Genomic DNA, 27,615 nt, shown 5'->3' with positions numbered 1-27,615 from the left:
CTCCGTGGCTCCATCTTGTAGAAGCCAGATAACTTCTGTGTCGTCTTCCTCGCGATACTCTGTCATTTTGCGGCGCAAAAAGTTCTTCAATAAGCTGTTACTTTGGGGCTATGAAGAGGTGTTTGTTGCAGTAGAAGGGAGTTTTCAGATGCCCAGTATCTGCTTGGTGACCACTGAGAACCGTATTGTTTCACTCCTCTATTTGGCCTGCACATCCTAGAACTAATACTAGACCTAGAATTAGAAATATTTGGGTTTAGCCATGCGTCCTCAAGACGGCTAAACCTGAATGTTTCTGGTTCTGTCTTCCTAGTGACCAAAACATCTACGAAAAGTAATTGTTCTTTTCCATGGTAAATTTGAATCTCGTTATCTTCTGGTAAAACCATGATGTCTGTTTAATTTATTCACCGGTATACAAAAAAAAAAGAAGTTTGGTGATATTGGTCATTTCTTTTAAATGACAAAAATAAGTTAAACTCGTATCATTAAATTTTGTATACAACAAACATTTCTTACATAATATAGCTCGGTATTTACTTATGAAAGCAGGGATTCAACGTTAACTATCTATTATTACACCTTTGGTGAAAAATATAATAATAAATTTGTACGATATTGACCTCTTACAATGTATCTTTATCGTTTCGGATTCATCACAAAGAAACATCATAATTGTGATTAATGTCCATCCAAGGTTTTTTTTTTATAAACCCGATATTTTTATCTCCGGAAGTTGTATGTAGGCCGTTCAACCAACAGGAAAGCGATTTAACTTCTTTCTTTTTCGAATTAACTGTTTTTTTCGTGGTCTAAATACTCTAAAATCCATTTCCAAAAATCATCAAACTTTAATTGTTGCGTTTTAAATGATTAAAAAGCGTGAAAGTTCCTTTTTTTAGAAAGTACAATAATTGTTGTTAAAAATTACAATTTAAATTTAATTGTATAAATAAAAAAGGATGCCTAAAGTTAATGGTTAAATTGGCCGTAAACAAAGTGACATTTTCTTTTATTATGTTCGGTTGAGTTGACCTCATTAGGTTTTAATTTGCATATTGTAGATAAAATGCAAATTAGTTTGAATATTTACCTGAAATAAACTTGGGTTGAAAAAAAATAACTATTTAGTATCATAACGAGGAGCGTAATTTTAATATTTGCCGATAAATTAAAAAATAATTATGGTTTATTTTTTTATTAATTAGTTGAGACAAGCCGTGTTCGATGGATATTATAAAAATGTACTATGTGTTGATACAAAGGAAATACATGTCCTTGAAAGCACATTTATTTTAATATTCATTCCGGGATATTTTATACTCTTGAATACAAACTACCTGCTTATCTGACACTGCATTTGTAATTTATTTTACCATCTATATTTGTCTTATAAAAATTTAAATCTAAAATATATCAAATATATTAACTATTGAACTTTAATAATTTGTTGAGTTAGAACAATCATGTTGATTTAATTCACAATGACGTACTTTTTATGATATCCATCAATGCAAATCATATGCATTGATAGATATCATAAGAATTGCTTCATTTCCATCGTGGTGATATCACGTAAATAATTCTCATTACACCCTGTTTTTTGACCCAGTTGGATGACGTAGTCTCAAACTACTTACTAGTATATAACTGTGCTCCTCAATGGTAGCTGAGATACGCTTTATCTTCCATTTTTTGAGTAGTAGAAGTGAATCAACTTATTGAGAAGCTTCCACTTTTATATTTTTACTGTATTTTATTTTATCTATTTGCGTTGACCTTTACATGTATAAAACAATTGATGGACTAGACCGTAATGTTTTCTCGTCATGCAATACTTTGAAAAGTTGCATAACAATTTGTACAAAGTTATTCGTACAGATAATTATCTGTACGAAGTTAATTATTATTAACTGAGAGTCTTATGAATGTCGATGGTCTTAATCTTCTATAACAGGATGAATAGGTTCGTCAGCAAAAAAAGAAATCGTGGAGCTCAATGCAGATAAAAACAAAAATCAGTTGAGAGAACACCAAAAGCATTAAACTCGGGATCATATACGGATGATACCAATGTATCAAAGTCATTGCAGTGGCATTAATAATACTCGAACGTTAAATTTAAAGTCTCGTTGAGTGGATCTTTCAACAATTTTCTTTCAGTTTTGCTTCACTCAATTTGGGAAACTTTTCTTTCAAATAATCCCAAGATTTATCCATAGCTTTTACAAAGTTCTTCATAAGACCTAATTTGATATGAAACGGAGGCAAAATGATTTAGTCGGGCTTAACCAATGGAGTGTTTTTTACATTTTCTTTTCCAGCATCATTTGATTTTCTTATAGGAAATTTCTTGACTGTATAGTGGTTCTTAATGCAACGGCTGTTCCATAGGCATAAAAAGCAGCAATATCTGGTGAATCCATTATGTAAATCTGTGAGGAGTACAACTATTAAATCACAGTAAAGTTGCCATTCATGATCCTTATATTTGCTTGCCTCTAGCAGTAAAGCCATGGTCTCACAAGTTTCTTTCACGTTTACTGTGGAAGCCAAAGGCATCAATGGTAATGCTTTATTTGGATATGCTGTACTGGAGTCAATAAAAAAATCGCCAGTCCTCTGGGTTAAACTAAGTACCTCTTGATCTTAAACAGGAAATTTTTGTCCTTGGAGCTAAAAGGTTCCGTTGTGTCAGTTTCGCACTTTCGAAAGTTTTAAATCGCGAACCAAACCGTTCAGTTGCTTTTGATAAAAAAGCTAAGCCGAAATGTCAAGAGATTGAGGGCAGTACTCTTCTATATGTTGAGCACCTTCTGATGCACTTGACGTTGGGTCAGCTTCCGTGGTTTACACGTTGCAATAAACAATAGGTAATTGCAATGAAGATACGTTTGGATAGAATGCCCTGTAATATTTGTGAGGAAGAAGTAATAGTCTAAAAACTGACCTTTAGGCTCACACCATACCATAGGAACACCAAATTTCATGGCTCATTGTTTTCTTTTTAACCATTTGGTTAAATCAGTATGCAGGCAATATGAGACGCGAAATTTTTATCTTAATCACCAAATGCACTCCCGTTACAAAGAAAAGAACAAAAATTTTTCAATTGCAAAATGTGAGTTCAAACTGTGATATGATCATAGCTAAACTTTACAAATAGTTTAACGTTCTTTGGTGTCAAAAATTTTGCACGAAATTTAATATCGGATTTATGTATGATGGGTTCGTAAAATTATATCGTCCACGAACTGTAAAACCAGGTTCTACATTGCTTCAAGTATTTCTTGGGGACCAGAGGTTAACGTTTCTCAATTATGTTCATCACAGTAGAGTACAGAATTATGATATTGTTTAGAAGCCGATGTAGATATTTTCTACATCGTGGACCATCAGATATACTTGCTCCTGATGTTGCGGCAATCCTCGCAGAATTTTCTCGTACAAATTAGTGATGGGAATACCGCTCATAATCGTGTCGCTCTTCAGGAACGGTCGCTACATAAAAATACTGTTTCAAAATACCGTGACCTTGAGCAAAAACAGTTAGTCTCGCAGCAAGTTAGAAAAAATTATATATTCCCACATATTATTATCATAAAATAATATATACAGGGTGCGGCAAAACTCCCTCCCTAATTTGAAAGTTGAATAAAAAACAGATGGTACATTAACGAAACTGTATTAACATGAATGGAATCTGCAGAATGGGAAGTTACGTTATTATGTTTTACAAGTTCCTCTTTTTGAACAGTATATTGCTCAAGTGTTTTTCTTCGTTATCAATGCATTGCCGAATGCGAGTTCGGAAGTTCGCCATTACTCTAATCAACATTTCTTGAGGAATACGAGCAATGTCTTCTTGAATCGTTTGTCGTAGGACTGGCAGAGTCCTCGGATGATGTTTGTAAACTTCAGTCTTAAGAAACCCCCATACAAAAAAATCACAGGGAATAAGGTCTGGGGATCGTACTGGCTAGTGGATGTTCGCGCAAAGACATCAAGCGTTCTGGAAACAGCTGTCTCAGTTCTTGAAGAGATCTCCTGCTTGTGTGAGCAGTGACCCCGTCCTGCTGAAGCCACACATCCTGTTGAATCTGTATCGCATTGAATAGTGGTGCCATAAAAGTTTGAAGCATTTGAATATATCGATCCGAGTGAACAGTCACTGCCACTCCTCCTTCTTCAAAAAAGTACGGGCCGATGATCCCGACACTGTTTATCACTCACCACACAGTAACACGTCTATGCAGACGCTTTTCATGGAGTTCCCGAGGGTTTTGTGCACTCCAGTAACGGTAACTTCCGAACGCGCATTCGGCATGATTGAGTGAAGGTCGAACGTCGTTAAACTTGTTGGGCCAGTACCTTCCTTCTGGTAACATTGGATGTAGATGTTGTTGTGGCGTTCTGAACTAAGCTTGCTGTACCGGTTGAAGGAGATGGTGCAGTTACTCCGTTCACCAAATAAAAGGAAAACTTTCCTAGTTTCATATTTCTTCAATGTAGCCTCCATTTGTTGTCTCATTATCTTTGATGCTGATCTCTTCACTAAAAACGAGGTTCATCATCTATTTTGTTATGTTTTTATTGATTTTGAGCCCCGCACTGGTACATACTTGGTGGAGGTTATGCAGCGTTATCTCTTTAAGATTGTCGAGGAACTAAAGTATATCGTCTACGAACTATAACGACAAGTTCTACATTGCTTCAGGAATTTCTTGGGGACCACACGTCAACGTTCCTCGATTATGCATGGTTCATCTCATCAAAGTCCAGAATGATATTGTTGTTTCTAAACAACATCATAGCCGTAGATGTGTTCTACACCGTGGATCGTGTGATAGACTTGCTTCTTGTGTTGTGGCGATCCTTGCAAAATTTTCGCGTACAGACAAAGGTCGGATCGTCGTTCCAACCCCAGCATTGAATGTTGGCTTGGATGATTGAGTGAAGGTCGAACGTCATTAAACTTGTTGGGCCAGTACCTTCCTTCTGGTAACATTGGATGTAGATGTTGTTCTGACGTTCTGAACTAAGCTTGCTGTACCGGTTGAAGGAGATGGTGCAGTTACTCCGTTCACCAAATAAAAGGAAAACTTTCCTAGTTTCATATTTCTTCAATGTAGTCTCCATTTGTTGTCTCATTATCTTCGATGCTGATCTCTTCACTAAAAAGGAGGTTCATCATCTATTTTGTTATGTTTTTATTGATTTTGAGCCCCACACTGGTACATACTTGGTAGAAGTTATGCAGCGTTATCTCTTTAAGATTGTCGAAGAACAAAAGTATATCGTCTACGAACTATAACGACAAGTCCTACATTGCTTCAAGAAATTCTTGGAGATCACAGGTCAACGTTCGTCGATTATGCATGGTTCGTCTCATCGAAGTCCAGAATTATGTTGTTGTTTCTAAACAATATCATAGCCGTAGATGTCTTCTACACCATGGATCGATTGATAGACTTGCTTCTTGTGTTATGGCGATCCTTGTAAAATTTTCGCGTACAGACAGACGTCGGATCGTCGTTCCAACCCAGCATTGAATGTTGGCTTGGATGATTAAGTGAAGGTCGAACGTCGTTAAACTTGTTGGGCCAGTAGCTTCTTTCTGGTAACATTGGATGTAGATGTTGTTGTGGTGTTCTGAACTAAACTTGCAATACCTGTTGATGGAGACGGTGAATTAACGGAGATTGTTAATTTATAGGCTATGCATGCCATTCTGCATGACATTATTGCTCATGCAATTCATTGGTCACTTATGATACGATATTCAGAAATATAACTTAAAGATTTGATTAAGGATAAAACTTGAAGCGTCTAAATTTTAATTAACGAATTCAATGCTGAAGTAACAAAGTTATACTCTTAGCTAGTAATTATCATAGCAATGAAAATATTGTAGTCAAAATAGTCCTTGCCAATCGTTGTAAATAAGCTATAAAAATCTAAATTATTTGGTATCGTAATTGCAGTATTTCCTTCTTTAATTCCACAATATCAACAAGAATGTTTATTTGAATAACCCAATTTCAATTCAATATAAGTGACGTTAACCGTGTTTCATTTTTACACCATCGCTAAGTATATCTTCCAGATAGCGCCATCTGGTGAATAATTTATAGGGAACTTACGTGAAGAAATTATTTACATCTTATTTGTTAGATAATACTTATCCGATGAATAACTTATTGAAGCAAATATATCGACTGTAAATTCAATTTCAGTTACTTGAACGCAGATAAGTTGAAATCCATTTCTGTTATTGACAGAAGAAGAGGTTTAATGTTTGTTGAAATGTCCTATAAAATTTATCTCACACATAAATGCATTATGAAAGATTAAATATATCGTTAATCATAAAATTTTTATTGTGGCAGGGTTTTTAATCCATTTCTGTTAATATCATTATAATTGGCGCCAAAATCCACAAATTCCTACAAAAATCGTACATCACTCAATTTCATTAGAAAATTTTGATTCAAGAATTATGATTTCTCGATAATTTGATCTAAAATAAATTTTATCTCGCGATAATAATCTTATTAAATTATCTATTCCCAGACATCTTATAAAATTAATTTATTATTATCTATACAATACAAAAAAAGGCGACTTTATTATTATTATTATATGTCAAGTCCCACTCCTTGTATTGTAATATTCCCCACCTTTTAGATATCCACGGCAGCATTCTCCTGCGGTGTCGAGTAGTAATTTTACTGTCAGTCAGTAAACCGATGCGCCTTGCCTTTAAAGTGTCGACAGTATCGTGGTAGCATAGCACGCGGTATGTAAGAAAAGCCGATTTTAAAACTATAAATAAAGACTTTTCTAAAAATTCTAAAAAGATTGTTCTGTGTTAATTAATAGAACGTGTTAATTGATAATGTGAAAAATTAATGCTTAATAATGTTGGAATTGATTCGAAAAGCTAATAATTTAGTCAGCGGACCAACAACTTACACCGCCCAATATATTAATTTGAGGAAAAAGGAAAAGGAAAAACCAGTGAAACCATCGTTAAGTATAACTATAAGACCGAGAAGTTTATTATGTGCCGCTTACACTGAAGATACGATTCATCGAGGGTGTCATAATCAAAGTAATACTTGGAAATTTCATAGACCAAGACCAAAATCAATAAGGTAATTAATATAATATTTATTAGCAAAAAGATTAGTTTCGTTCAAAGAATGAAATTCTTTTCTTAGTATTAAATGGAATTACTCATATACGACATTCTTGAGTGGCGTCAATAAAACTTAATTCATATGGATCCTTTATAGAAATTTAGCAAGTTGATACTCGGAATTGTAGTGACGATCTTACATTTAACAACTTTCAATTGGAATCGTTATCGATATATAGAATAACGTTATTTTTGGGAATAGTATCAATTAGTTTTAAACGATTTGTTTATTGATATCCAAAAATAATTGTTTATTTGCAAAAATTTTATTTTATTAATACCATCATGATAAACATCACATAAGAAAACCTTGATTACTTAAAATAATGTTCACGACATGATTCTAAATGTCGTAGGTAAAGTTTTTCCATTTATATAAGGGTTATTGCAGAATCTTGTGACTTTTAAGATAATCTACAAACACCAAGATTCCATTTCCCCATCACAATTTATTTCTAAGCTTATGAAATTCTTCTCGTTTTCTTTGTCTTTTAATACAAATTTAATTTGCCATATTATTTTTTATTTAAATTACTCGATTTTAATTCTATATCTCCATTTGCAAGAATTTAAATTTCTCTGTTTTGCGTGTTGCTTATAAATTAGATTCAAATGTGATTTTTTAGCAAAGAATTCTTTAAAATAAATTAAACAGTTGGTGTTACGACAGCGTCCCACTCTTACTGAAAATTCCTGTTTATGTTGTAAACAGTTGGCCACATCGCGTTTTGATCTTCAAACATAATTGACATTGAATCTACTGAGTGTATTTTAAAAACACTTTAAAAGATTAACTTTTGTTCAGCTTGAAATAGATCCAATCCTAAATCACTGTACTTTGGTTTGGTTACGTTTTTCTCAACATAATCTGAAGATAATGTTGTAGTACATAAAATGGATATAGTAACCTCAGGACAGGAAAAGAAAAGTATTTTCGTCTACTAGTTCGGTTTTATTTACGGGTGAAGTATCTAGAGTCATAAATGATAAGTTAACTGATGACAATGAGATGTTTTTGGAATTCAAAGATTTATTTAGAGATGATATGTTCATTTCCTATGATAATTTTTGTCAATTCATAAGGAACTGTAAGGGTAAACAGGATATTGCTAGTATTGTCAATAATTACTGTCAAGATCTGGTATCCCTACATGATTTGCTAATTATGATTATCCGATCGGTGAAAACTAATGTATTGCAAGGTCGCTTGAAACGTTTGATCAAAAAGGTTAGAACATGTGGTTTAACACCTGACATTGACCTCTCAGACTGTTCAAAAGAGGGTTCTTCTTCGGAAGCTTCAACTTACTAAATAATCGTTTTCTATTGTCCTGTATTATCTTATTAATTATTTTCTTATCAATGGCAAACATAATTCAGTGGAACTGTAATAGCCTTATCCCCGTATGTATTTTCTTGCAAGAAACCCATCTTCATACTGGGCAGCCCTATTCCATCAAAGGATACTCTAGTTATTGGAAAGATTTTCCAAAAATTCTAAGAGCTAGTTGTGGTGTTGCTATTCTAGTTAATGAATCCATGAAGGCTGTTTCTATCAATTTATAAAGTAACATACAAGCGGTTGCAGTTCGTTTAGTAGTACCTTTAATATTACTATATGCAATGTATACTTGCCTGACAGTAAGATTATATTACAAAGGAATTAAAGGAAATTATAGAAATTAGCAAGAATATTAAAGAAATATTACACTTAATAGCAAAAAAATTGGTTAGTGTTTTGATAAGGCATTTAAATAGTGCAATTACGAAGTGTAAGCCCTCCTCGTTTCTGCCTTCTATGTAGTTTAGCATACACATTTGTGGCCTACTGCAATCACATGACCTTAATTCTTGTCATGACATCTGGTTCTTGGTGTTTTTTCATCAGATCGTATGGTGGATTTTCCTTTCGTAAATGAACAGAAGATCATCTCACCTGCTGATTGTCCAAATCTCCGCACTGTGCATAACCACGGTTAGTGACATAAAGGTTTTGTAAATTATTAACTTTGTTTTTCTATACATGTTATGACTAGAGGGTTGTTTGCGCCACTCATTGTAGCATTTGTTGCCCAGCGCGACCCATCTTTTTTACTTTTGCGCTATAGTATTTCTTCGAGTTTGCACTGGAACCAAGAGATGTCAAGTTTATCATTTCGAAATTTTTAGTGCCGATTGCAAGATTTTCTGCGAGGTCATTAATGATTCATATCGAGCTAGTTACTGGCATGTCCTTTGTTGTTTGCCTATTAATTTATGACTCTAGCTTTTCGCTGAGCTTATTAATACTGAGCAGTTGTATAGATGTGTTTATTATAGTTGCTCAGGTTTCCAGGCTAGGTTGGAGGTGAGACCCTAACATTTTATACTTTTCTTTTAATATTAGTCCACTGTCGTGTTTTGCATAAGTTACACACTATAGACTGAACCAAAATTGGGTACACAGCTAAGTAACAGATAAAGCTTGAAAGTTCTCATTAGATGCTGTGTCATATTCTCCAAACTTCCTTTTTGCACAACATTAGAGTGGCAAGCCCACATTAAGGGGTTATCAAAAGCAAGGAACCATTCGAAGGTGTATTTCCAATGCCCTGTTGGAGTGTGGCGTTCCTTGATTGTCACAAAACAGGGATGAACAATTTCTTCTTATCGTTGGAAGCAAAACGTTCATAACAGTGGTGGACCGGATAGTCACCAAATATCCGGCTTTGGCCGTTTATTAAAAACCTGTTAGTACTCCACCATACTAATACATAGGAATTAGCATCTCTTTTAGGTGTTTAGGAGATAATAATCAAGTTCAACCCCAATAGGACTTTTTTCATTGAATATAACTTTATTTATATTAGGTTTGTCATTAGCAACCTCATTGCAACAATCCCAATACGATAAATAAAATCTCTTGTTGCAGTTGCGTCTAGTTTTCTTCTCTTCGCTTGTAATTCATCATCACATTCATTATTAACACAACTGTCGCTGTTATCACTTTCGATTATTAATTAAGATATCCTCTTTTTAATGCAACAAGCCGTTTTGAAAAATCACTTTCAGTTCTTGAAAAATAAATTTTTGAAATGATCGACAATTTTTTCGAATTTTTCAATTTTCCCCGATTAAGTTTTAAAAATTCGTATAAAATCCAGTTCTTGGAATATGAGTATGAATATTTCCCAAAGTGTTAATAAAAGTGTTCTCTTTCCAATGAACCAACCCGTTTTGAAAAATAACTTTTAGTTTTTGAGAAAACAATATTTGAAGTTTTGATTAAATTTTTGATGTTGCAATTTTCATCGATAACTAGAAAAATTCGCTATAAAATTAATTTCTTCAAGGATCTTTTATAGTGCCCTCTTTTTAATGCAAAAAGCTGTTGTCAAAAATCGCTTTTAGTTTTTGAGAAATAAATTTCGCCAATTAAATTTTACTAATTCGTATAAAATCGATTTCTTGAAATATGAGTATGAATATTTCCCAAAGTGTTAAGAAAACTCTTTCCAACGAACCAACCCGTTTTGAAAAAAAGCTGTTAGTTTTTGAGAAAACAATGTTTGAAGTTTTGATAAAATTTTCGATTATGCAATTTTCATCGATAACTTGCAAAATTCGCTATAAAATCAATTTCTTGAAGGATCCTTCTGGAAATATCACTAATTATGAATTAAAGTATCCTCTTTTTAATGCAACAAGCCGTTTTCAAAAATCACTTTTAGTTTTTGAGAAATAAATTTTGAAATGATCGACAATTTTTTCGCTGATTAAGTTTTAAAAATTCGTATAAAATCCAGTTCTTGGAATATGAGTATGAATATTGCCCAAAGTGTTAATAAAAGTGTCCTCTTTCCAATGAACTAACCCGTTTTGAAAAACAATATTTGAAATTTTGATAAAATTTTCGATGTTGCAATTTTCATCGATAACTTGCAAAATTATATATTATATATAAAATTATAAAGTATCCTCTTTTTAGAGTTGCTTCGTTAGTTAAATCAGCATCCAAAATGTTCATTTCGTATCTTGGATCCAAATAAGTTAACATATCTTATCAGCTGTCTTATTAATTTCATTTTTATTAAAATATCGCAATAATGTGGCAATATCCGGTATTTGGCTTTTCGCAAAATCACTATCCGTTCCATCACTAGTTCATAACGCTCCTTCACTAAGAAGAATATTGAATGAGAAGAGATTTGTCTAAACTCATTAATATTATGATATAAACATTTTTTAATATTAGATAATCGCAAATGAATGTTATTAACCACTTCAAACAATCACACAAAAAAAACGATAATATTGTTTATCTAACACACATTTTAACCACACAAACTTAGAGATTGTGTATCAAGGTCATATTTACACGAGGTACTTAAGACGAGAGTAAGTACGTAAGAGAGCCATAACCGTTGAAGTTGACTTGACGAATGAGTTCACGGTCAATAACTGGCAGAAAAAGAACACCGTGCACTGAAGGAAAAAAAATCGCGAAAGTTGTTATGTAACGCCAACAAGAAGCGGTTTATGTCGATGAGTTTGCAATTTATTTTTCTTTTTCCTTCAACCTCTTGCAGATGCACAACTGTGAAAGTCAAGGACTTTTCTTTGTAGCAAATACGTTATAATAACTTTTTGCAAGACCGCAATTAAAGCTAAATTATTTTCAATCGATACTTTAAAGTATTCAATTAATTTAACTCTTAATAAATTTTAATGATGTGGGTTAAAACTTGAAATCCGTAGGAATAATTGAACACAACCCACTTATTGTGTATCATATTTCGATATAAATGCCAAAGTGAACGTGAAACCTGTAAGAATGGAATTAACAGCTACACTAATCCTTTCATTAAAATGTTTTTTACATTATTTATAGATTCTTGCTTTCTAAAAGAAGAGAAATTTAATTTTTTTTTAAATCGCATTAATGACGATTATAATCATTTTAAAGGATTATCAAATTTATACAAATATATACAATGTCTGCTAAAAACTTAGGTAAAGTTATAAAGTTGTAAATCTTTTGGCTAATTAAACTGAGATTAACATTATATCAACCTGAACCTGTTCATATTATGTTCTATTGTATGTAGCGCCTCGGCCGCAAGTGACCTTGACTTTACCAGATACAGTTGTTGTTGAATTTAATTTATCAAGATAGTTGATGATAATAATATAATGTTAGTTACAGTTATTATGTATAATATTATAAAACAAAATATTTCAATAAATTAATATAACATAAAAAGGATAAAAAGGTTCTCGCTCTCTGAGCATAAATAATTACAATAGGTTATGGGCCCAGAGCTCAGAGAAGTAAACAATTAAATAAAGAAAGTGTTAAGAAGATATAAAATAAAAATTAGTCAAAATATACAAAACCTACCACAACTAAATTCTGAAAACTTTAATAACTGGAAATTTCCTCTAGTAGCATTACTTGAAGAAAGAGTATTGGAAAATACTTTAGAGAAATATATAGAAAATATAAAAGATGATCAGAAAAATCTGAATTAAAAATTAAAGATGCTCGTGCGAAATCTATACTAATTCAGTGCATAACAGATCGACACTTAGATTTAATAAAGGAATTAAAAACAGCAAAGGAAATGTTGAAATCTTTAGAAGATGTTTTTCAAAGAAAAAGTTATTGACATTAAAATTAAAGAAACAAGAAAAACTGGAAGATTATTTCTTAAGATTTGATAGTAATATTAGAGAATTGGAAAGTATAGGAACAAAAATTGACGAATCTGATAAGATTTATCATTTATTACTGTCATTAAACGAAGATTATGATCAAGTTATTACAGCTATAAAAACATTAAATACAGAAATCAGTATGGATTTTGTAAAATCAAGACTGTTAGATGAGGAATTAAAACAGAAAAGTAAAGATGAATCAAGAAATATTGAAGAAGTAACTTTCAAAGCATTTCCTTTTTCATGTTATTCGTGTGGTAAAAGTGGACATAAAAGTAATGAATGTAAACAACGAGCACAATTCAATAAGTATCGTGGACGAGGAAGAGGATATAATGGCGAAACTGCAAATGAAGTACATACAAATAATATCACCTTTATTGCATTGAATATGTTTATAGAAGAAAATGTAAGAAACTATTTCATACTCGATTCCGGGGTAACTCAACATTTATTGTAAGAGGAAATGTTGTCCTATACAACAGACGTTGAAAATTTGAAAACCTTTGTAAAAATACAAGTAGCAAATGGTAATTATATGTTGGCAAAGAAGAAAGCAACTATAAATGCATATTATAAACAAAGACAAATTACAATTAATGCATTAATAGTAGAAGGATTAAAACATAACTTGCTATCAGTTTCACAACTAATTAAAAAAGGAATAAAAGTACCTAACGTTTACAAGAAATTTTATAAAGTTATATTCAAATGGATTCGAAATTGAATGTAAGACATTAAAAGGGTTATTTATATTAGAATTAAAATTTAAAAAGGCTCTACCAGAAATGTGTTGTAATATAATACAAAATGAAGATGTGTGGCATAGAAGATTAGGACATCTAAATAAAATTGGGTTAAAGTTCCTCAATTTACCAGTAATTGAAGAAAGATGCAGAATATGAATAGAAGGAAAATCGACAAGAAAAGCATTCGCGAGATTCAATAAAGAAACTCGACAAATTTGAGAATTAATACACAAGGACATATCAGGGCCTGTACAACCGTCAACAAGTGAAGATTATAAATATTTTCAAGTACTAATTGATGATTATTCTCATTTCGCTGTATTACATTTATTAAAGAGTAAGCGAGAAGCTGTACAGAATGTAATTGATTTTATAAAATTAATTAAAACGCAACATGGATTAAAAACCAAAAGAATAAGATGCGATAATGGAGGAGATATTACGACTAATTTTTTTAAAAATTCTTGTAGAAATAAAGGAAATAAATTAAATAAACGTGTAAATCCTTATATAATGATAGGATATTGTAATGGTGGTTACAGATTATGGAATTTCCGAACAAATGAAATAATTAATGCCAGAGATGTGATATTTGATGAAAACTTGGTGGATTTTAAGAAGACTCAATGAACAAATTGAAGAATTAGATGTTACAAGGGAAAAGTACATACAATAAAAAGGAAAAGTGAAGAAAATCTGACTGAATATGAAGATAATGAAACTACGACAGACGACAGAGAAGAAGATATAGAAGGGAACGTTACAGAAGATAAACACACTAAATCTGGTCGACAAGTTAAAATACCTAAACATTTTTCAGATTATGAATTATACAATATTTATTGTTTAAATGTAAACACTGAAGATCCTGAAACATTTCAAGAGGCTGTAAAAGAACAAAAATGGAAAGAAGCACTAGAAAAGGAATTAAATTCACTAGAACAACTAAAAACATGGGAAGAAACCAACGTACCTGAAGGAAAGGAAGCTATAGAAACAAAATGGATATTCAAAACAAAAGAAGATGGCACAAATAAAGCAAGATTAGTGGCCAGAGGATTTCAACAAAAAGAAAAAGATATTTATAAATCTATATATGCCCCAGTGGCAAGAACAAGTACAATAAGAGTAATGTTGGCTCATGCAATAAGCAAAGTATGGAATATCAGGCAATTGGATATAGCCACAGCTTTCCTGAACGGAATACTCAAAAGTGAGGTTTTTATGATTGTTGTTTATATTTTGATAAGGAAATATGGCTCTTAGTTTATGTTGATGATTTATTGATAATTGGAGAAGATATAAATATAGAAGAAATGGTAAATAAATTTAAATTAGAATTTAATGCTAAAGATTTAGGAAATGTGAAAACATTTTTTGGAATGAATATAGTGCAGACAGATAAAAGTTTAAATATAAATCAAACAAATATGGTAGATAAAATTCTCAAAACATTTGGCTTGAAGGATTCGAACCCAGTTGCAAAGCCGATGGAAACGAATTTTAATGTAATTGAAGATAACGCCGAAATTAAAAATGTTCCTTATAGAGAACTTATACGAAGTTTGATGTACCTTGCAGTGATCTTCAGTGTCTTTTCTTAGCAGATATTTAAACAGGGCAACGAACCAAACATGGAAAGCAGCGAAGAGAATTCTTCGATATTTAAAAGGAACCAAGGATTTAGGCCTTAATTATAATAAACAAGCAATAGCTTGATTGTTTATACTGATTTTGATTGGGCATCTGATAAATCAGATAGAAAGAGTATCAGTGGCGGACTCTTATTTTATGGAAATAATTTAGTGCATTGGTTTTCAGGAAAACAAATGTGTAGCTTTATCAACTGCCGAATCCGAATTCATGGCTACTGCCGTAACAGCACAAGAAATAATGAATTTAAAAGGAATATTAGAGGATTTTGATGTACAAACAAATGGAATTATGTACTGCGACAACAAAAGCACAATTTTTATGGCAAATTGATTTAAAAATTCGCAGAGGTCTAAACATATTGATATCAGAAATTATTTTTTTAAAGAATTAATAAATAATAAAACTATTAACATGCAATGTATTTACTGCTGAAAATGTCGCAGACATCCTAACAAAACCTCTACCAAGAAATTTATTTATTAAACATAGAACCAAAATGTTTTAATTGACTGTAATCGTTACTTATAATCCATACGGTTGTAATCGAGGAAGGATGTTGAATTTAGTTTATCAAGATGGTTGATGTGAATAATATAATGTTAGTTACAGTTGTTATGTACAATATTATAAAACAAAATATTTCAATAAATTAATATAACATAAAAAGGTTCTTGCTCTCTGAGCATAAATAATTACAACAGTTGTAGATCTTTTGAGTAGTTAAGCCGATGTCGCTTGCGACCGAGACTTGGTATTTAATATATCAACCTGAAACTGGTCATAATGTACCACCTCGGCTACGAGCGGCCTCGGGTTTACCACTCATAAGTAGTAGATCTTTTCAGTAATTAAGGCGAGGTTGCTTGCGGCCAAGGCTCGGTGATTAACATCGTATCAACCTGAAACTGGTCATAATATTATGGCGCGCAGCTTTATTAACTAAAGTTGTCTAAATCTTACTACTCGTTAACTCTACTAAACACTACTACTCTTACTAAATCTTTTGACTCGTTAAACCAAAGTCACGTGGGGCGCAGACTTACTTCTTAATGTTATATCAACAATCAATATAGTAAGTAGCGAACATCTTCAAAATATTTTAGGTCAAAAGCTTCAAAAACGTTGCTGCAATTTTAACTTTATAGAGGACACTGTAGAACTAATTAAATCTTTGAGAAATAATAATTTTAAGTTAACAATTTGTTTTAGATGTTGTTATGCCTACTATGTCGATAATAACTATCTTTAAACCTTGAAATTTTTCTTTTATCTCTTATAATATATACAAAAACACGATGTATTGTTGTTGTTTAAACTTGTTAAAAATATGAATTCGATGAAAATATGAAAACTCTATTTATAATTTTTATCGCTCTTTAGAAACAAAACGATAATTTCTCGTTACATATGGCCGTTTATAAGCTATTATTGTTGATTCCTTGCGATGTGTGTAAAACCAGAATCAGTCGTAAACATGAAATACGGCCGTTTCTGATGGTTTACGCACATTTGGTTTACGAGACTTGAAAACGCCGTTTTATTATGGGGCGAAAATGTGAAACCTCGTTTATCGGTTTCACGCCGTGCGAAATCATCGTTTGCAATTTTCAATAAACATGAAGAGGTCAAGAACCATTCCTAATTTAATTGCCAAGTTTCACAATGTGTTACAATAAAAATGAAATAATCACGTCACAATGATGTGGGTTAACGTACCACACAAATAAATGTATTAAAATGTAGGCGATAAAAAATCCGTAATACATTTTTAGTTAATGACGTGTTATTGTTAAGAAATTGTTGTTAGTATAAATCATCGATGCTTTTAGTTTTTCCTAAATTATTTTTTTTTTATTGATTTTTTTTAAATAAAGAAGAAAGAAGTGAACTTGGAGTATTTTATGGAAATGTATTGGTATTCAGATTCAAAATACACGTGTACTTGACTCAAGTACACTTTTTCGTTTACTTTTTGTTATACCATAAAAGCATATATGGAAGTTTGAACCTAAGTTATGCGCAATTAGCTTTTTTCGCAAGTTAAATTTATGTAAAATACTGGATCGATAAGCTGACGTCCAACACAATTTTTACCATTTAAGTACACGATAAGTGGATTATGAGTTATTAACTCATCTTTGAATCTTACAACTTTAACATGTTGCCTCACCAAAATCCTGCCTGGTTAAAAATTTATTTATGTATTGTCGATTTAATTTAACACATTATAAATTGTGTACATGATTGGTTTTTGAAGTTTTATTGAGCCATTGGTGTTTAAACGTTTTAAGGTAACTCGTCAATAAATTTCAAAAATACCCGCCTCTTTCGTATCTTGGCAATAGTGCCAAAGGAACTGGTCCACTTACAGACCAGAAATATTTCCGTCCACACTTTTTGAAGTGGGTCTCTCTTGTTCATAAAGGATTTTGAACCCAAAACTTAACCGAAATAGATTTCAACTTTTTGAACTTTAAATATAGAAGACTCGTTATACAATTTATGAGTCTTTTTTTCTAAATCAAATTTAATAAAATAGTAAATATTTTAAGTTGAGAAATATTTGCTTTAAAATACTGTTAAAGTTAAACATTGCAACATATTAAGTATGTTTAGTATACTCAATTCAAGTATTGAACCAAGCTTATCTTTTAAAATATTTTTAGAATAGTTCGATAAATAAATCGTGAAAAAAATAAATCGTTTAAAAGTAAATGATGTAGGACTCATATAAATATTTATTTTCTTGATATTTCGATTAAACCAGATTTTTTTACAACTTAATTCTTTTTCATGTGTACCATAAATATCAATAACAATTAAAATAACAATAACAATACAATACAACAAATAACAATTTGTGTATCCTTAGGAGCTAGTAGCTATAATATAAGGCTACACAAATATGTGTCTTTTCCTACAAATTATCCTGTACGTTTTAATTTTGTACGTCAAACTCTCAACAAACACCCAAGACACCATCTTTATTCTTCTAATATATTCTGCTAATATCTCATACATAGTAAGATCTAGTTTAAGTTAGTTTGGCCAGAAACTATTTTGTTAATTAAAGTTATTACTTCTATATCATTTCTTCTATCACCAAGCTATCTCATCTTTTTGGAATAGGTACCACAAGGATAAATTCTTCCTATGCCATAAAACGATAAACGCGATATTAAAGACCAATGGCTATCATAACTTTGAAGGTATTAATTCGGAATCTATTTCTATGATCTTGCATTTTCACACGATCTCCAATGCCAATTATACTGTCTTACGTCAAATTTCTGCTCAGCAAACAGTGATTTCTGGATACATTTGCTAAGTTGAATTGAGAAGTCCACCATGATCCAATATTATTCGTCTAGCAAGAGGATTGAGCAGATTGATCATCATCAAATTTCCCCTGTGATGCACGATGAAGGATGCTAACTTAAGATTACTTCTTTACTTGCAAAATAGGGTCCATTTGCCGCATTCCAAAATACATGAATGTACAGAAACATTCTTTAATATCATGAAGCTCTTCATACATCTTCCTTGGGTTCTTTCGTCAAAGTCAGGAGTGCTTCAAAATCACCATGTCAATATTACAAACCAGCAAAATTGATCTAACCTCAAGCGACCTTAGTTACTATTTTATACAGATAGATGATATACAGGCTGTTTCTGTAAGTCGTGGCGTAAAAGTATTTTTTCTAAAAACTCAGCATCAATAGTACATTTTTCCATCATACTATGGCAAAACTGTACACACAACGAATAATCAGCAATTTTTAATTCTTGTACTGTCGACAAGTGGTATGGATGCAATTGCTGAACGTGTGGGATATGCCATACCGTGCTTTTGGATATTCCGAAATGTACTAAAGTATGTTGGCTAATAATTTGACAGTTGCTCAACTGTTTTGCTTACAATTTGTTGTTATAGGCACCTACGATTAATGCAAACATATCAAAATCGAGGTTGTATCGTTTTGCGAATAACTCGAAAACGATGCGTCTAATTAAAAATGTCTAAAAGTGAAACACCTGTATAGCATTGATCCCGTGGTTGCATATTTTCAAAAGTGATCTTAAACGATTTCTCATAATAACATTGCACTGTTTGCCAATTTTTATCTTTCTAAATTCAACTTACAGTTCGCAAGTTGCATTGCCGGCAAGAAATATTGCGGTAATTTATCTTGTACGCATGCGCAAATAACGCGTTCTTTTTGGTATTCTTGCACTTGCAGATGATAGGTTTGGACATACATTTCTTGCACTTGCGCTGAAAGTATGGTCAGTTTTTTAGTTACTTTTTGTGTTGGCCACTGTAAAATATAACGGTTTTGTTGGTTTGTTTGTGTACATGAGCCTCAATCTTACAAAAAATATGTGCAGCATTAATTGGAACTAAAATATTGCAGTTAATAGTTGCCAAATGTAAAACCAAATTACCTTACATGCAAGAAAAATTGCTTACTGTAAAGTGGCGTTAAGACAAGAAAATATTTAAGAACTTGTTTAAAAATTTCTTAACTTTGAAGGTCATTTATATCTTAGCCATTTATGGATTTAGACCAAACATTTTTATTCGAATCGTCATCATTTTAACTCTAGTATTTGCTATGAAAATTATACCACGACTTACAGAAACATCTTGTATATGTAGTAAGCAAGCTTGAGACTGAGGCGTTTGCCATCGAGAGTTCCATCATGTTAGCTAATAGGGAAATCATATAAACCGAGACAATCACTTAATTTCTTTGAATTCGTGTACTTTTTATCATCTTTGCGATAGCATAGGAGTCACCATTTTCATTCTCAGCAATAGAGGGATCATTATCAAAGTTCCAGATTCCAATCTTTTCCTTCAGACCACGTTGTAACCCCCAAAAGATTTAATTCGACACCCATGAGATGATGTAGCTGGATGTTGTGGAAAAACCATCGGTTCCTTTTGCATTAAGGAAACCAAATTACCATAATTTATATAAGGATTTCGAACATATTCCTTGAATTAAATATTTTGCCAGCAATCCTTTGCCTTTAAAAGTTAAGTACAGAAGCTGGAGGAAGCGGTGTTGATTATTGGTTCTTTGCGTTTTTAACAATTGCTTGTGTATTTTCTGCAAGTCTTGCGTCAATTTGTTGTTTACAGCTTAGGTGGTGATGATTTTCTAGATTGGTTGCACAATGTTCGTAGAATTATTTCCAGTTTATTTCATTTCACTTTACTAAATGTGTCTGTTGAAGTGCTTGCTTAGTTGTATGTCTAACAATTCTAGTTGGTGATCAGATCTATATGGGAAGTATGTATAGTTGGTTAGTGCTGCAATTTCAACATTATGAATACTAGATAGATTCAGTAGTTTTTTACAACCTTTGTAATTTGCACGATGTTGCTTCTGACAGTTCCCACATTGGGACGTTTTTGGGCTGGGTACAACCAATATTCTTGAGGTTTGAAACGAGGTTATAAGAAATAAAAAGTGGGAGCGCTGCTTATACAGTCTTGACTCGAACTCCGTATTTTTAATCCATATTTGAGGAGGCACCGAATTAAGTTAAATTTTTATTCCTCTAAATCAAGTACAATATACTATAAATATTGTATTTATCCAGTATTGTTATAAAATGGAGATCTGTAAAAAGAAATTTGGTTAAAACTTATTAAAATATTTAGAAATAAGAAAGAATAGGAAGTTAATATTGAAAAAATTCAAAAAACGCTATGACTTTATCTGTGGGTACTAAGTCATCATTCTCATATTAAATTAAAGTTGAAACTCTCTACTTTTAAACAATGCTTAAGAATATACAGGTTTGATTATAAAAATGTTGCGATAAATAATAAATAAGAAATCTGTAATGTTGGTCATTACCTTATTTTAAATAAAAATTGGAGAAATTAAAAAAATCGCGGTGACATTATTAATGGATAGAAAGCCATGATTTTGATATCAAATTAAAGCCTGAACTTTCTACGTTTAGACAATGCATAATAATATATAGGTTGCATCATAAAAATATTGGGATAAATAGTAAATAAGAAATGTGTAATTTTGGTCATCATCTAATCTAAGGCAAAAATTGGAGAAATTCAAAAAATCGCTGTGACTTTATTTCTGGATACTGTGTCATGTTTTTTACATCAAATTAAAGCCTACACTCTCCACTTTTAAACAATGTATGATAATATGTAGGTTGGTTCATAAGAATATTGTGATAAATAATAAATTTGTAATTTTGTAATGTGTAATTTTGGTCATCATCTAATCTACGACAAAAATTGAATAAATTAAAAAGTCGCTGTGACTTTATTTCTGGATACTAAGCCATGATTTTTACATCAAATTAAAGCTTAAACTCCCGATTTTTAAACAATATTTAATAATATATAGATTTAATTATAAAAATAATGCGATAAATAATCAATCTATAATTTTGGTTATCATTTGATATGGAATAAAAAATGAAGAAATTTAAAAAAACGCCGTAACTTTATGGATACTAAGCCATGATTTTGATATCAATTTAAAGCCTACACTCTCTACTTTTAAACAATATATGATAATATGTAGGTTGGTTGATAAAAATATTGCGATAAATAATAAATTTGTAATTTTGGTCATCTAAGATCGAATAAAAATTGAATAAATCAAAAAATCACTGTGACTTTATTTCTGTATACTAAGCCATGATTTTTACATCAAATTAAAGCTTAAACTCCTACTTCTAAACAATACAGGGTGTGAAAAAAGAATGTAAAATATTTAAAGTGTTAATAGTATGGAGCAAAATAAAGAAAAATGTCTTAATAAACATGGATCCGTAAATGAACGGCTTCGTAGGTATGGAATGTATGAATTTATTTATTATGTTACAAAAAATAATGTTAAATAAGATGATCAAAATGTTCTCCTTCCATATCCAAACTGATGCGGCATCTTCGTCTGAAGGATACTCAAACTCTTTCTAAAATCTCCTCATTGGCTCCAATTTCTTGGCATTGTTGATTAATTCGTAACTGCAGCTGCTGGACGGTATTCACGAGAAAACGAAGTCTAGAAGGTTTAAGTCAAGCGCTCTTGCAGTCCATACAGGTCCGCGTCTTCCTATCTACCTACGTGGAAAAGTTTGATTTAAATGTTTTCTAACCGCAATCGAAAAATGAGGTGGAGCACCATCGTGCTGAAATCAAATTTGTCGCCTTTACTCTAAGAGATTGTCGTCAAAAAGATTAATCATTGTGTTTTGCAGAAAGTTTAAATAAGCAGCGCCTGTTAATCGGTTTGGTAAAACAGCAAGGCCTAAAAACCTGTCGCCTACAATTCCCATCCAAATGTTTAATAAAAAACGTATGTGATGTCCGGATTCTATTATTCCATGGGGATTTTTATAGGCCCAAATACGGTCTTATCAGTAAAAAGAATATTGGCAAGAAAACGGTCTTCAGTATCATTGTGTAGAAACCAGCGGCAAAAAACTAAACGTGCTTGAAGATCAACTGGGTTTAAATTCTGTACTCGTTGTACATGGTACGGATAAAGCAGTTCCATGTGAAGGATGCTCCAAACAAGAAGAACACTAATTCCTACCTCTATCCATGCCAGCATTTCTTTTTGTGGTCTAGGAGTAGATACCGACCATGATCTTCCGGATTGTCTGCTTAATGAATCGGTATCACGCAATCTTTGGTGAATTCTTGCAAAAATACGATTTGGAGGAATGTAGCGATTTGGATAAGCTTCAGTATAAAATCTCCGAGCTTCGGTGGTAATCCCATTAGCACAACCATACATAAGATGCATGTCAGTTAATTCTGCGTTAGAGTAAACAACCATAGCAAACGAAAACTTATGCAATGATAACAATCAAATAGTCAATGTTTCTTTCACAATGTTAGCCACCTATGATAAGAAAACCATATCTTCGAAACCGTTCAATTATTTTGGTGTATACTATTATCTCTTTAAATATTTTACATTCTTTTTTTTATCACCCTGTATAGATTTGATTATAAAAATATAACGATAAATAATAAATAAGTAATCTGTAATTTATATTACATTAATAAGAGCACTTTGGAGATGTATTGGTGGTATTTTTGTTGTTAATTATTTTGGTGGTACCTACGATGACGTCTCCTTTGTACTCCCCTCAACACTTGTAGAGGAAGTTATCTGCTTGAAGTAGTCTTGACCTGAATTCCCTATTTTTAATCCATATAATTGAGGTGACACCGAATTCCAGATATTTATAATTAATTAGTGATTAAAATATTACTTAACAAAAATCTTATTAACATTTAAATTTTAAAACAATTACATCAATAATGTTATATCGTGATTTCTCACCCATGTATTGAAAATAAATCATTTTGACTCCGATATCGTTTATCAAATCGGTGATCGTGCACCACAGGAAACATTCTTACAAAATCACGAGTTAATTTATTTATATACAAACCGGTGCGCGCAACCTTCACAATCTAATAATTACGATAGTGTTACTCAACGGTTTACTCAGCTTTGGGTTATTATTATTACTACTTCACTCGTGCTTACATTCTGCAGGTGGATTTTACCAGATTATGATATCATTGAGTTTCTTGATTGATTTTTAAAAAATTTTTTTTACTTAAAACTAAGATTTAAATTAATTCAAGTATATTTAATGAGTGCTATTTATAAATGGTAATTGCTTTAGTACTTATAGATAATGAAACGAAAACGAAGTAAAAAGAAATGAGCCCAAGAACTCGAAACTTATCATTAGAACTACTTTGTAACGGTTATGAAACCATTCAATTAAACTTGAAGCCTTTCCATACCTTGTATTAGGTTCGATTTCCCGTGCTTCTTTATTTTTTTATCAATTAGAATTTTATAGTTTTAGATAGTATCTTTAGACCTGTTGACCTTTTTCTTCTTAGGCCTACTTTCCACGTGTATATAATCGCTCTTCACACCTATAGTTTTCAGGACGTTGAGGCAATAACTGCTCGAACATCGAGACCCCGTAATTATCAGCCATCAAATTCTAAGGCGCAAAACGATTTCTGAACTTTTTTCTCTTTCTCTCTTCTTTTCGTTTAACGCGGAGAAAAGACCTCTTCGAAGGTAATCGAAACCAAATGGAATTTCAAGAAGTAAACACTCACTTTTTTTTCAATATAAATCTAGAAGGTTTAATACTAGATAAGATTTTTTTTGACGTTATTTTCTGTCAAAAAAAACCTGCAGAAAATTTCTCAAAGCCACAATTTTTTTTGCACGAAATTTGGCGTGGAAATTGATCAACAAAGATGGAACCAGATCAATTAAATACAAAGCAAAGTGATAATTGGACTATACTTGAAAATAATCCCGATTCAAGCGAAAATTTCGAAATAGTCCTCCCAGAAGAAAACACCCCCAAAAAATCAATTCCCAACCAAATATACAACGCCCATTTCCTAAAAAATCTTCGAAAAATAACATTTAAACCCGGAGGAAATAAAAAACCATCATCTTCCGATCAACCCGAAATCGAAATGTTCACCCACCTAATTTTCTTTTGGTTCATCTTTGTTAATCTAGTGATAACCTCGATATTTTCCCATTTAATTCGACAAGATATGAAGCTAAAAACGTACCTAAACATTTCAAAAGAAGATATTAAAACGGATTTGAATGATAATACATTAAATAACATCGCTATGAATCAAATTATTCCGAAACTATTAACGAAATTTTTAGATATGGATCGGGATCGATTAAATTACGCATATGAAAAGGAAAATATTTTCGATTTATTAAAGGAACAATCTCAAGAAATGAAAGAAATAAAAGAAAGCGTTCTTGAATTAAAACTCTTTTTGGATCAAGTTCAACATGACGTTATTAAAGAAATCGTTGATTTTAAAAACGAAATCGTAACCGATGATAATTCTTTAAGACAACATTCAATTGCTTGGGTCGATTTTGTTAATATGGTTAATGTTATGATGGCTGAAATGCAATCGAGAAATTCGTACTCGAATTGGATGGATTTAAAGGATCAAAAAACGATTTAATAATATGTTTTAAACGAAGATAAATTTCTAAGTGATTTGAATTTTTTTGTGTATTTTGAAGAATGTGGCTTCTTTTTTTTTTGGTTCTTTTTTTTTCGGATAATGAAGATAAATATTATTTTGTTAATAAATGACTATATTTTTATAATCTTTAAAGCTTTATTTATGTTCTATCAGATTAACTTGATTGTTTTAACCTTCAAATCATTAACCTTTATCGTCTAAAATCTTTTAAAATTTATGTTTATTGTGTCGATGGTGTTTAGGTACACCTATATAAAAATTATTTTATATTTTCCCCTCCACATTAAAAGTCCACATCCAATATAAATTTCAATCTGGTTCAATTTAAAGTCTGCGTGGTGTTGCCGTCGAAGAGGCAGTAATAACAGCAAACTTCGTTTGGGTTTCGCCACATGACATCGGTTCGCTTCGAAAATTGAACTAGCTGGTTATCGATTTTGAATTTTCCGATAATTGGTCGGGGTTTTTCATCGTTTATTTACCAACGTTTGATTTCTTTTTATTTATTTTCAGTGATGTGCCGCCGGCAACCGCCGTGAGCGTCGGATCTCCCGTACGTTGTTCCCAATCCAGGGTCAGCATGGATAGCCCAAAGAAATCACCACAACATAGTCCAGCATCAGCTGAAAGGTCTACATTAAAAGTAAGTAAAATTTATAAATCACAACTGAAGTTAAATAATTCTCTAAATTATGCCGTATTTAATTAAATTTATTAACAAATTCAATCAATTATTTAAACTATATTAATTAAATATGTATATGGAAGAAAAAATATTTTCTGTTGCAATCTATTTTTAGTAATTAATTTTCTGATTCAATCCTCTATATACACAAAATATTTAGAATTAAAATATGATAAAAGATCATCATTGAGCATCTATTATGTTTTCTCTCCGTTATACATCTTGTACTAATAGATATACACTGTGTTAATTAATTATCGTACCCAATATGGGCTGTTGACGCAGTACAGTGTGTTAATTAATTATCGTACCTAACGTCATCATTGCATGTATGCAACCAATATCACAGTATTGGTATTGCAATACGCGATTTGCGTACCAATATTGTGATATTGGTTGCATACTTGCAATTATGATGTCAGGTACGATAATTAATTAACACACTGTACTGCGTCAACAGCCCTTGGTGTCGCTATAATGCACTTGACAATAAAATTCTTGCCACTTTTCTGTGGTACGTAAGATACCAAGATTACACCCGAAATTGCAATCATGGAACAGAAAAAACCTCATATTAATTGAAACTATGTTTGGTTAATCTACACTACGTGCCAAAAGAATTGCAACACCTCGAAAATGATGAATCATCAAGCTGAAATCTTAACAAAACTCCTAGGTGCATGTAAAAAGTCGGTGATAAAAACATTATATCGATACACAAAGATATGTAAGTTTTTAGCTGTGAAACACAATCTGTAATAAGAAAGTTAAAAACTGCATCACAAAATAAATGCTATTTAGTGAATGAACGTTGTTTCTTCGATTGTTAACAATGCCTAGAATTGGTTGAAGATCGCGGTTTAACCAATTATCTGACATTGAAAGAAGCGGATTCTTGGCTTGCACGCGGCAGGTATTCTGTCTCGTGGAATTAGTTGAAGATTGAATCGAAATCCTTCCACAGTGCTTCGAGCATAGACTGCGTGGTCCACCATACCACCGTAGGTTAGCATTGGTCGAACCACGGCAGTATAAATCCACAGGGCTATCTTGGGGGACAAACCCCAAGACCTCCCGACAACCCTCCGGCACTGGCCGAAGGCGACACAAGCTTTATTAACTCTATTATCTAGGTGGGATTTCCACGTTAATTTACTGTCTATTATTAAGCCCAAGTACTGAACTTCCGTAGACAGTTTAAGTGAAGTTTTAGTATGCGTGTAAAAAGAATCATCTCTGTCTTCTTGGGATTGACTGAAAGGGATTGTTTATTACACCAATTCTCAATTAGATTGAGTGCTTGCTGCATCCTGCCGAGGAGTACGTTAACATACAGTGTGTTAATTAATTATCGTACCCGACGTCATCATTGCAAGTATGCAACCAATATCACAGTATTTTTATTGCAATACGCGATTTGCGTATGATACGTATTGCACTGTGATATTGGTTGCATACTTGCAATGATGACGTCTGGTACGATAATTAATTAACACACTGTACTTACCTCTTATAAGGATTGTCAGGTCATCTGCGTATTCAACGGTTTTAAAAC

At 32.1% G+C, this 27,615-nt stretch overlaps 1 protein-coding gene across 7 annotated transcripts in view; it reads left to right on the top strand.

Moving 5' to 3' along the window:
* LOC111424643 (protein tyrosine kinase 2 Fak) overlaps positions 1 to 27,615 on the top strand; it is a 109,881-nt gene that overhangs the window by 58,681 nt on the left and 23,585 nt on the right. For 3 of the 7 annotated variants that reach the window (XM_071197690.1, XM_071197691.1, XM_023058260.2), the window contains exons 2-3: positions 6,944 to 7,157; positions 25,889 to 26,018. In XM_071197690.1, the coding sequence (XP_071053791.1) occupies positions 6,944 to 7,157; positions 25,889 to 26,018 (344 nt within the window). Of the gene's footprint in view, positions 1 to 6,687; positions 7,158 to 25,888; positions 26,019 to 27,615 lie in introns of all 7 variants that reach the window. The other 4 variants (XM_023058259.2, XM_023058258.2, XM_071197692.1 and 1 more) reach the window with 2 other exon arrangements.

Source organism: Onthophagus taurus, chromosome 7 (assembly GCF_036711975.1).
Source record: "Onthophagus taurus isolate NC chromosome 7, IU_Otau_3.0, whole genome shotgun sequence".
NCBI classification, from domain to species: Eukaryota; Metazoa; Arthropoda; class Insecta; order Coleoptera; family Scarabaeidae; genus Onthophagus; species Onthophagus taurus.
The sequence above is the reverse complement of the archived record's forward strand: the minus strand, read 5'-3'. Positions and strand labels throughout refer to the sequence as shown.